At 42.4% G+C, this 12,842-nt stretch overlaps 1 protein-coding gene across 1 annotated transcript; it reads right to left on the bottom strand.

Moving 5' to 3' along the window:
• Window positions 1–1,835: 1,835 nt before the first annotated feature.
• Window positions 1,836–10,305, bottom strand: LOC310808065 (peroxisome proliferator-activated receptor gamma-like; the record flags this gene model as incomplete). The annotated part of the gene is made up of 8 exons (XM_083674766.1): window positions 1,836–2,083; window positions 2,827–3,331; window positions 3,824–4,020; window positions 5,082–5,220; window positions 6,031–6,233; window positions 6,980–7,204; window positions 9,687–9,802; window positions 9,998–10,305. 8 exons carry the CDS (start codon window positions 10,303–10,305, stop codon window positions 1,836–1,838), a joined length of 1,941 nt encoding a protein of 646 aa, XP_083530892.1.
• Window positions 10,306–12,842: the final 2,537 nt, after the last annotated feature.

Here is a 12,842-nt window from a genome sequence, read left to right as displayed (position 1 = left end):
ACAAAGATACAACTCTTACCCAACGTAGAGAACTGCGCCACCTGGTGGATGTACTATAATGATGTGTCCGTCTGTCTGCTTGAACAGCATCTTTACAGGGGGTGCTATTGCTGCCAATTGTGCTTGTGTGTGCTCACCCATACAACACATGCAAATCCACACATACACAAAGGCCCTCTCTCTCACACACACACACACACACACACACACACACACACACTATTCTGTGCTCAGAGACATGGTGATGGAGACGTGATCTGCAGAGGACAGTTTCCAGGGAGACAGGAACAGCCATGGGCATGGTGACAGTTGCTCACAGATACAGAGGGACACTGTCAGTGTCAGTAGGGTGTTTGATCCCTTAAGCTGATGTCCTTCCTCATGTCCTCTGTGAAAGCCTCACGAACACTCACAACAGAACACAAATACAGCTCAAGGTTGAGCCATTTCGAGACTATGCACTCAAACTCCACCAAAACCTGTCAGCCAGTCAATCAGTCAGTCTGTCAGTCAAGGCTGGAGTTGGCTATGGGCTATGCGTCTTGCCCACCCATTCCGGGGGCGTGTTCGAATGTTTAATCTCATATTTGTGTTTACTGTATGTCCATATAGTATGACTATCTATTTAGCGCTGCCCATGGCCACCACCGGCCTTGCTACCCCCCCCCCCCCCCCCCCCCCCGCTCCTGCCCACCCAAGGTGTTGGTTCTGGCGCCGGGCCTGCTGTCAGTCAGTCAGTCTGTCAGTCTGTTAGTCGGTCTGTCAGTCTGTCAGTCAGTCTGTGAGTCAGTCAGTCTGTCCGTCTGGGCCTGACTAAAGACTGGGCTAAGCATTGGCTGCCTATTAAAAACATTCTGACACTGACTTGTTGCACTAAATGAAATGGACAGACCTGTTGAGGTGAATAAAATAGTTGCATAGTTGTTCCACTGCCGCAAATCAAAGGGACACTACTGGAACTATTGTACCATACTACTATGATGTTAGGTGTAAAGCATTTTTCTATGATATATGCCATTTAGCTGACGCTTTCATCCAAAGCGACTTACATTGCAGTGAGTGCATACATCTTTCAGTATATATGGTCCCAGCAGGAATCCCCCAATCTAAGCGTTGTTAGCGCCATGCTCTACCCACTGAGCCACAGAGGACATATCACATCTCACATATGTCACTTTTGATAGAGAAAATGTGATGACAATAATGTCACTTGAAGTTCAAGACAGAAGCATGGGTATACATCACAGCCGATGGGTATACATCACAGCCGATGGGTATACATCACAGCCGATGAGTATAGCATAACATGATAATAAAGCATGTTGTATAACATAGTCACCAGCAGGTGGCAACATTGTGCTTTTATTTATTCATCAGTAGGGATATTAGCTTTGAAAACCTGCGACACAGGAATAATTTCACATGGCAAAGCAACTGTTATATATATCATACATGTTGGGCAAGAATATAGAAGCATTAGCTGTTTGATACCATTCCTCATTCCATTCCATGCATTACAATGAGCCTATCCTTCGATTTCTACCTCCACCAGCCTCCACTGTGTTCTACACAGTTCTAGAACACTATAACATCCTATCCTATGAAACAAACCAGCCCCAGGAGAAGGCATCGTCTGGGGTCTGTCTTCCCCCTGAAGTGCAAGTCGCTTCATGAGAGGTCTTTCCTGAAGCCAGACAGATCACTATGGGCTAAACTGAAGAAGACCAAAGGTTTGAAGAATTGTTATAATAAACGACACACTTAGAGGCATATATCAATCACAGTGTGCTTGCTATCTGTCCAACACCAGCGGGTGACGTGGTGAGCCCACTAGTCTAATACAGGTCACTCATGATCTCCTTAAGCAGAGGGTGCAGACACATCTCTTGCTCCGTCTCCTTGAGCAGGTGGATGAGGCGGACGTGCTCCGCCACCAGCGGTTGCAGGTCCGTCATCTTCTGCAGCAGCTTGGCGAAGAGCTGAGGACAGTCTGGGTGAATGGTCTTCAGCTGCAGCTCCAGGGCCTGCAGTACTGTCTGCTGGAGCTTCTCGATGGGCTTGACGTTCACCAGGCCAGGGCGGTCTAAAAGAACCATGACAGGAAGAGAGGCAGGAGAGGGAGGGGAGGGGGATGAGGGGGTAATGGGGGAAGTGTGAGCAATTACATACTTTCTTTGAGGGAATTGGAAAATACCATAAAATAGTAGTTGTTCTTATTCATTCAAACAATTCTGGAATAAGACAGTATGAGGGTTAACCACTGCTGTATGAACAGTGTACATTTTGTTCATTATTTAGGTCAGCTATGTTAAAATACAGTGAACAAGTCCAAGGCCAGTTGAAACTGTTTTCTTTTAATTGCTAAAAAATTGCTGACCCCCCCAACACAGGTGCCCCCCCCCACATTTAAAATCAAACCTACGCCCATGTAACTAGCCTATTTTTTCTTTTTGCACTCTGGCCTAGTTTTGCATTAATTGCTTATTCAAGACATCGTCTGTGTTTCACCAGCATCTCTAAGTAATTGCAAAACCCTCCATTTTAAATCGAGCTTTAACGTGTGCAGTAGACCATCTCATTATGTATTAATTATTTTTGCTTTAACTATGAGAAATGGGTGGCCTGGGGTGGTCCAGTGGTTTAGCACCACGGCCTGGGGTGGTCCAGTGGTCTAGCACCACGGCCTACAGTGCAAACATATGCCCATGTCGGCATACGCCTTCTCCTCCGTACTTTCCTGACTTTCTTCACTATCTCTGTCCAATAAAAATGAAAATGCCCAAATGCCTTAAAAAAAAAAACAGCTGAAAATGAATAAACAATGACCTCCACTGAGGATGATGACCGCGAGGAAGAGCGCCATGTCACATTCGTCCAGCTCCAGCATGTTAAACTTCACCGCAAACTCAAACTTGGGCTCCATCATCTCACAGAAGGGCTTCCGCAGGCTCTTGAGGAACTCCCGGGTGAGGAAGATCTGCCCGTAGGCGAACAGCATGCCGTCCTTATTCATGAGTGGCGCCAGCATGATCACCATCACCTCAATGACCCCGTACTTCAGCAGGGTCACCTGATCGTTCATGTCCAGCTCCGTGAACCCCGGGATGCTTTTAGCGAACTCTGTGACCTCGCACACGATCTCGGCGGTGCGGAACTGGATCCTACGGAAGAAGGATAGCTCCAGCTCCCCCGCGGGCTCCTGGGAGCAGGGAGGGAGGGCCAGGTGAGGGAGCAGCAGCTCGGGCCTCAGGTGATCCAGCTTGGGAAGCTGCCTGCAGTTGACGAAGTACTGGCCCGCCGTCAGGGTCTTGATGTCATGGATGACGAAGGGCTGGAAGGAAGGAGACATTACTAAAGACATGAAAGAAGAGCTACAGCATAATGATATGAAGCATTAACATAAAGGTGTTTGGATTGATTCATTCACTGCCTTCACTCTAGGCTATTGGCACCTTTACACTAAACTATAAGCTCCTAATAATCATATTTCTGGGTTTACAAGGTTAAAGTCAAACATGAACCATGAGGGAAATAAAAAGATCTGAATGTGATTTGAGAACAGAATTTCAGTCTACTTCCCTAAAATGTAAATTACTGTGTAATTGTTATTTCCTCTTTGACAATTGGTGTAATGACCCCAATATTGCTTGGTTTCCAACTGTACACAGATGTCAGGAGTTCTAGAGAAGTGTCTTTGAGATTCACATGCGTGGCATAAAGCCTTTCACAGATTCCCCATTGGCCTCAATGCATGAGTCATCAGAGACATCAAAGTCAATGTTATGTGGCCCTATCTTACTGTATGTCAGGTTTGAGTCCTTACTGTGTTGCCACTGGTTTTCCCTGAGAGGATGGCCCTGGCTTTGCTCTTAGTCAAGGGGAAGTATTTGTGGTAGGAGCTGACCAGCAGCCTGGACAGGGCCTTCAGGTCGCCTGACTCAGGGTTCCTGGGGTCCAGCTCCGTAAACTCAGCCAACAGCTTCTCTCTCTCCACCTGGGGCATCCGGCCAAAGCGTATGGCTGCGGAGAAATAGTCAGTTTGACAGAGAGTAGACACTAGCCTGGATCAATGCCACGAACAGTTGAGGCTGTTCTGACAGCAAAGGGAGGCCCTGCCCAGTATTCATAAAGTGTTCCTAATAAAGTGTTGGGTGAGTGTACATTTTCAGAGTAATGTTTTTTATCATTGAACGACAATACCCTTAAACACAATTAGGTCAGGGATAAGTACATGGCCATGGATTTGAAAAATTCACATTGTCTGTGTTTGCAAATGTAATTCAAATTGAGGGTGTTCAATCAAACAGGACAACAACAACACAATCAATCATTCCCCCGGTGTCGTGTCTGAGTGGTTTGTGAGTGGCGGACGCCGCTCACAGAGTGATTATGTAACACTGTTACAGAAGGGCTCGTCACCATGGAACCATTATAACACAGTAGCTTTCATGACCTCAAATTGGAACCGGTCCAGCCCGTCTGACAAGGCATCAGCCGTTGATAAAACGACGAAACTAGACTAAAATAGCTTAAATCCACTAGAATGCATAGGTGGGCTGACACGCAATGCACATCTCGTGTAACAGAGCAACGTCAACTGGTGACAAGATAACGTCTCTGGAGGCGTTCTGCGTCAGCAATTGCCTCATCGCAGGTGGTTTGAAAGTACAAAGATCACTTTAAGACAAACTAACCTACAAACCAGCAACTGCAAGCTGTCACAGAAATACCAGACTCACTGCAGGCCACTAACATACATTGAAATGGTTTCTTTGTGCTGCTCTGTTTCTACTTCACATTACAAGGGCATGGTGTACACAATTACAGTATATTTCCTTGTATATAAGACAAGGTTTATGTAGCAATGTGAAAATTATGAATTTAAAGGTCAATTGGATGTTTAGTTTGGCACTACAGCCGTTTTTTTTGTGTGTTATTTTCCGAATTAAATGTAAGACAAGACAACTCAAACTTGACCTCTGACCTTACAGGTATACATAACACATGTTAGGAATTGTTATGAGGAAGAGACCAACTCTTTGAAAATGCATTTTTTCCCCAATGAAAATGCTACGGCTTACCATCGTGTGACATCCCCAACAGAAGACACTTCTGAAAGCGGCAGTATTGGCATTTGTTGCGGCTCTTCTTGTGAATCCGACAGTGCTGGTGACATCGGTCATACACCAGTTTTAACTGTAAAGTTCTACGGAAAAAACCCTGTAGGGAAAGCAGAGGACGCATCGTAGATTCATACAGTTTGTTACTTGTTTCATCCAGGGGAGGCTGGTGGGGGTAGTAATCGAAGGACAGGCCTATAGGAATTTCTCATTCCAGTCCATGGATTACAATGAGCCCTCCTCCGATTTCTACCTCCATCAGTCTCCCCTGATTTCATCTATAGATGATTTGACTTCGTAGTAAAAGGAAATGTACTATAAATCAAATGGAATGTGTTACAAGATGGCAAGCATTGACACATGCTTGGCGACTGTGAAACGATTATGACACTATATTCTAAATTAAATAATTAATCCTGGAAATCACACTGGATGTCGCACATTTGCTTCATTAAGGTAGAACCGTGAGACAAATAGTAAAGAGTCACCATTCTCTGAGCTTGACATGAATCCTGAGGTCAATCTGCCGGGTTATAGTAACAACTAAACTAAACAGAACGTCATGGTTACAACCATTCTCTAAGATACAGTACCAGTCAAAAGTTTGGACACACCTTCTCATTCAATGGTTTTTCTTCTTTTTTTTAAAATTATTTTCTACATTGTAGATTAATATTGAAGACATCAGAACTATGAAGGAACACATATGGAATTATGTAGTAAACAAAAAAGTGTTAAACAAACCAGAATATGTTTTACATATTAGATTCTTCAAAGTAGCCACCTTTTGCTTGGCAAATTTGTGTCCAAACTTTTGACTGGTACTGTACATGACAAGGCTTTTGTACTGTTCACACTGAATTACTTTGGTGACAGGCACATAACGTGGACAGGGGTCAGTCAGTCCTACCTTGCAGCCCTCACAGGCATGGACCCCGTAGTGGAAGCCAGAGGCCTTGTCTCCACACACTCTGCAGTTGATCGCGTCTGCCAGGCTGCTACATGTGTCTGTGTGGATGGGGAGTTTGGAGGGACTAGGGGGTTTCAACAAACCGGATCTATGGTTAGGATAGAAAGGCGGTGACATGGGCTCCTCTTTCACTGAACCTATACCTGAAGAAAGACACAGAGATAAGGCATAGCATCACAAACCCCTGCCCCCCCCCCCCCCCACCCGACAATTGCACTATTACTGTGCCACTGCTCTTACTCAATACCACTGCTCTTCTGTACATATCTGTCTATTCTGTTCATAATCTGTCTATACTGTTCATAATGCACATATCCCTATATTTTCTTTAATACTACTGTTAATACACTGCACATATCTGTACATACTGTACATACCTGTTTATACTGTTCATACGGCATTCCATATTTATATTTATTCTGCTATCTACCTTATGTTACTGTTAATACATATTACTGCTAGACTGCATTACCTATACAGCTCATATGCTGCTACACTGTTCATACTGCAACCTATTTATTCTGCTTATAATGCTACTGCTTACTCATATACTGCTTACACTACACTACTTATACTATACTGCACTACTTACTGCTCATATATTGCACTACCTGTATATACTGTTCATTGCACTTTCTGCTATTTTGCACTTCTGGTTAGACGCTAACTGCATTTCGTTGTCTCTGTACTTGTACTCTGCACAATGACAATAAAGTTGAATCTAATCAAATCTAATCAAATCTAATCAAATCTAATCTAATCTAATCTAAACAAGAGCAGAATTCTACTCAAAAATGGCCGTTGGGTAGACATCACGTTCCAGAGACTAACAATATGGAAAAAAAGATTTTGTTCTAAACATGGTGGTAGCGCTACATAGTGGACTTACTGTGGTGCTGGTCGTATGAGTGATGGTATGGAGAGGTGTATGGGCGTGTTCTGGTGTGCTTGGTATGGTGTGGACTGTTGTGGCCATACTCCAGACAGGGCAGGTAAGGGTACTCCACAGAAGAGAGGGACTCCATGTCAAAAGCGTTCGCCCTGTTGTCCATTTCTGCCAGGTCTATCTGCCTTGCACTCGTAGACCAAGCAGACATCTGAGTGTCCACCATTTCTAAGAAAACAAAAAAACAGCATTAAAACAGGAGCTCAAGAAATGTTCAACATGATCTGGCCACTATAGACAATTTTTTGTCATTACAATTTTTACTGATAATTGTAGTAATGTCACAAGAGACAAATAAAGACACACACTCTAGGAACTGTCTCATGCAGCTCACTACAGTGTTTAAAGGAAAGATAAAAGATAAGAGTGAAAATTAACTAATTAATTAAGCTGACTAAGCTGACCCCTTTGTAGGAATTCCGAGCCCCCCACCGTAAATCCCCACCGTAAATCAACAAGACCTTCTAAATCATCAGTTGATATATGAGATTAAAGAACAGATTATTTGAGATAACAGAACATAACTTTGTTTCTTTTTACACAACGTTGTTCCTTATAGAACACAGAGACGGATACTGAGATGTATTAATAGAGACAGGTAATTCCTATTCATTTAAAAATGACAGGTAGGGGGTAGGAGCTAGAAGCTAGAAGCCGATTTGGAATTCACCATACAGTCGGTGTGGACCATTCCTTCCCAGATCAGGAGAGCTCCACAGCCTCCCCTGACAGGCTTAAAATGGTATTGCACATGTTGAAACCTGTGCTCGGTGTGTGTCTTACATAATGACGAAGGCTGATAAATGATCTCTGCACATACCTTAGCAGAAGCCTGACAGGACTGTAGACTTTTCAGACTTTCAGCATATTCCCTGGAGACAGCGTTGTTACCTGAGTGAAATGACTGCATTGGTTACACAATTATAGTTGGAAAACAACTAATAATTATTGTCTGGATTCATGGATTGTCTGGACATTCATGTCTGGATTCACTCATATTGACAACTTGAGAGGAAAACATTACATACTTATCGCACAGGTTAAATGGTTAATGTTTGAATTTGTATTTTAGAGTGGGGAAATAAATAATCACAATCAAATAACAAAATCCGGCATTGATTATCTATGAAATGTTCCTGACTTTTATTGACTTATTGATGTAATTGCCACTTATTAATCCAAATCAATTTAGGAAGAATCTATGCAAAGACAGGTTTGTAGTCCTCTATCAAATAACGAATATCTTTATAGCTGGCCTTCATAGACCCTGATACTCAAACACATACCTCCTTTTTTCACCAAGCGCTTATGAAATCAAATTGGATTTTCAAACATATTTTCTTCTTCATCCGGAATTATGGGACTGAACAGTCGTCACGCAGCCGGCGTCTGAAGGATTTCAGGTTCAATTTCCTTCCCGCAATTGATGGCCCCCGCATTGCTCCGTCCCTCTAGCTCTGTACGCGGATTGGACTTTGGACATTCCGTTTGATAACCCTGGCCACATACTATGTTATGAAGACGTTATGAGTACCAAGTACTTTCCTATTCCATTTAAAGAGTACAACTCTGGAATAAAAACTATTCCAACTGGTTTATCCATTATGATGACAAGTCATATAGTAGTCATGTAGTCATATATAGTCAGGGTTCCTCGATACTTAAAGAGTAATGTCAAAGCTTAATTCATGGTATTGATATTAATGGTCGTAAATGCAATAAACATATAAGAGACATATTCTATAGAAAGAGGAAAGTCACATTCGGTGGGAAATTATTTTCAAATTCTCATTTAGTATACAGTATGTAGAGTGGCAATTAAAAGTTATAAATACTGTTCTCGTGCTAGCAAAACTACTTTACCGTATTTGAAAAGTGTCCTATGAATAATTCCAATGAATGAGTGTGACCACTTTGCATATTGATGCAGTCAACTTTATTACCAGCTGTAAGGCTACAGAAACAGTGAATACAATCATGCAAATTGCAATGAGTAAAAATAGGTACAGTAGGTCTTTACAGGACCACTGAAATAACAAACATGATTTAACTTCAGATGGAACAGTTGATGTTGACTTGAACTTCAATACATACTTGACTTGGCATTAGTAGCATTATGGCTATCTCTGTCAAAGCATGCAGTTTTATGGGGGGTAGTCATGCAGTCAATTGCAGTATTAGTGATTTGAGAGAATATTTCTATGTCAGTAAGGCAGTATCTATCATTCAAGGCTTCCTTTAACAACACCAGACAATAAACAATTATGCTACTGAAATACATTTACAATAAAGCTGCAACATCAACATCATATACACACAGAACATAATACAATACATACACCTGGTGTGCACATGGTTTTCACCCCTCCACAGTGATGCCCAGGTAATGTAATACCTGCCGCACTGCAATTCTCGACACACCATTCCATCTCGGAACGTGGACGCATGTCATTGGATGTAGGCCTACATTACTTTCTTGGCCTTTGAACACGGTAAATATGAATGGAATAGCATTTAGTTATGTGAACAAACAGGAAGGTTACCGTAAAATAATGTGAACACATAGGTCAATGAAACAGAGATTCAGAGTTTCAGTGCATCACTTTTGATTCCCTTTGTCTCAGGGACTGTGTCTACTCAGAGAAAAGACTTGCGAAAGACTTCCTCAAATTCCTGATGGTCTCGGCCTTGGTCACGTCTTCACTTGCTGTGCGAAAGAAGGGTGTTTCCTTCAGGCCAAAGGCACTGGACAGGGAGTGTGATTTACTGGTAAACAACATAAAGATACAGGGATTAGCATTAGTGTTAAACTGAACCTGACATGGTTAAGTCAACTGTGTGTACTCAGTGTATAGCATTCTGTTTGACAAAGGTACTGTAGGTTTGAAGAGTTCTTCAATCACATGTATTCGTTTCACTTTACAAGCCTATTCAAAGTGTAGAGCTGCCAGGCGTTCTTACTTCAGCTGTGGATGTCCCTGTGGCTTCTCCTCTGCTACTGGCTGCTCCTCCACCGGTGGCTGCCTCTGCTCAGGACTCGCTGCTTTCCCTTGTGCCTGAGTTGATGGCTCACTTTGACGTTGGCTGGCTGTCTCAGACTGGGCCTGAGGAGAAGCCTGGGACTCAGGTTGGACCTCAGGCTTTGAGTTGCACCGCCTTTGGGGCCTTTGCTCTTCCGGACCTCCCATTGTTGGCTTGCACTGCCCGGCTGCCTGGTGCTGGGGCTGTGGCTGCTGTGTGGTTGGGGTAGGCCTTGGGCTTGGGTCCATAGCGGAAGCTTTAGGAGTTGACTTTGGAGCAGACCTCTGAATTTGCGACAGTGATCCATGGGGATCCCCTGGGCCCCCTAGTTTTAGTACAAGAAACACTTAAACATCTTTGCTGTGGAGAAAGTGAGATATTGAATTTGGATTTGAATTTAGTCAATCATTTTGTCACAGTCCTGTGTAGTTTTGCCCTTCAACTCATTCGACAAAGACAGTCTGATATTCACACTGGGGGGGGGGGGGGGGGGGGGCGGGGGGGGGCAGGAAGAAGCCACAGAAGAAAGACACAAAAAGCAGAGCGGATACAGATGTTACAATATCGCAGGTACCTCTCCATGCATTAGAAGCAAGGCAAAGTGGGGTGCACATGCTTCATGGTGTACGTGGCATCTGTGACGTCAATCTGAGGAGGTTTGACCAACCAATCAGTTTGCTCATTGGTTTGGTTCTCCCCACTTTCAATGATATGACATGATGGATCATGACTTTGACTAGCCTTAATTATTGTCGATCCAGCCCTTCTTAAGTTATTGTTAATAAGTGTTAGCGATAGCAGTAGGCTGACTATGTGCTGACTTGGTGTTTCCTATGTATTTTGTTGTTGGTGGTGATCTTGCTATCCTTAATCCCTGAAACTCTCATCTTAAATTGTAGGATTAACAAGGCAGTTAGTGACATGATATGGCATTGATTGGTGATTTGCTTGCTGAATAGTCATCTCTTACACAACCCATAACAAATATGGCGACACAGACCATACATATATTGCAAAGGAAGCTTTATTGCCAGTGACAGGGGGATATATCCAGTAGGGGTATTCTTCCACAATATATTGTATAATATCCTCTGTACTGGATTTTAAAACAGTCCAACAGCAGTTCCATAAGCACACAATGAACTGGTAGTGAGCAAACCTGGTCCGAAATAGCCGCAGTCCAGCAGGTTTGAAAAACCAAACCAGCAATGGAGTTTCACCTGGGCAGGCTGGCTTAATTTACATTTCCATCCACACAATGACGCCTTCAATCAACAAGTCTCTTGATAAAAACCTCACCCTGCAACTATTAAGGACCTTGTTACCTCTGCTCTATCCTCCCTTGTGTAGAAACATCATGGCAGACAGTATTCCCTACAAATTTAAAACAACACACCCACCATTAAGCCACAGGCAAGGCTTTTACAAAGGTTACTTTCCAGGTTTACTCGCACAGACACAAATGGCAGTTGATACACCTTGGAAAACAAGAGAATACAGAGCTTGCTGAACATACTTCATCTTGTACAATTCTGTTAGTAGTGACAAACAAAATGTGTTTGAGAATGTAAGACAAATTTACAATTGTCTTGATTTGGTGTGTTTTCGTTTTAGAAACTGAACAGAACATGCATGGCCTCTACAATGGCCATCTAACAACTATAAATGTACAATTAGTGTATACTATGGACCTGATGTACAGTAGTTGTAACACTTGTGAATATAGCTCTAGGAATAAATTATGGAAGAAGATCATTCTGGTCTATAAAGTAAAAAACATATATATTGCACTCTCCACGAACTCAAACGAGTATGATAAGGCAAATGTAAATAAATCTTTAAATGGCAGTAATAATCATAAGCATAACTCCACGCAAATTACTACGAAACAGATCACCACCACTTGGCAACAGTTGTTGATATTCAGTATGAACGGTGTATATGGTGATGTCACAGACTTCATACCTAGTATATTGTGTAATACCTGTGACCATTTCACTGAATCACAATGTGGTTTTCTGCTTGACAGAATAACTGATAGCAACAGGACTAGTTTGACTTAAGCCACTTCTCACTGCAATATTACAATTATGTTTAGTTTTTTTCGGACACAATGTAAGTGGCAACATTCGAATGAATAAAAGCAATTCCACTGGCACTTTTACTCTAACGCTATATCGCTATATAACGCTATATCGCATAAACTGTCTCAGACCAACTCCAGCGGCCGCAAACCAATCCCAAGTATTTACACTGGGGTGCGCTGTGCAAGAAGGGTGATTAAGTGCTGAGTGATAAAAAGCGAAATTATTATTCTTTGGCTCAAAATGGTATAATAGTCTATTGAAAATGTGTGTATTATTATTATTAATTTTGCCCTCATACAGTAAATGTACAGCACATGAGGACATCTATGGCTGTTTTCTGTGCATAGAGACAGTAAATTAAACTGTCAACGTATTCTCTAGTAATGAGTCGCCATATCCACATTCACTGAGGGAAGTATTTTAAACAGATAATCTCAAAGAGTAATTATGGACAACAAAACAGGAACTCATAACATGATATTCCTTTGAAACGATAAATGGAATGGAGGTCTATGGTACAGCAGGGGTATAGGCCTACTCATCAGCTTTCTTGGCGCTAGAAAACGATTGTTTATAACTTATACAATATGTATTTCTTACTATGACACATTCACAATGCATAAATCACAGGGATCATAGTGTGTATATAATAACAGCGATGTCACCTATAACATCCCGGTTTATCTGACATTTAAAAC

The sequence above is a fragment of the Argentina silus genome (assembly GCF_951799395.1).
Source record: "Argentina silus genome assembly, chromosome: 8".
Classification (NCBI taxonomy): Eukaryota; Metazoa; Chordata; class Actinopteri; order Argentiniformes; family Argentinidae; genus Argentina; species Argentina silus.
This window is presented reverse-complemented; position numbering and strand designations above follow the sequence as displayed.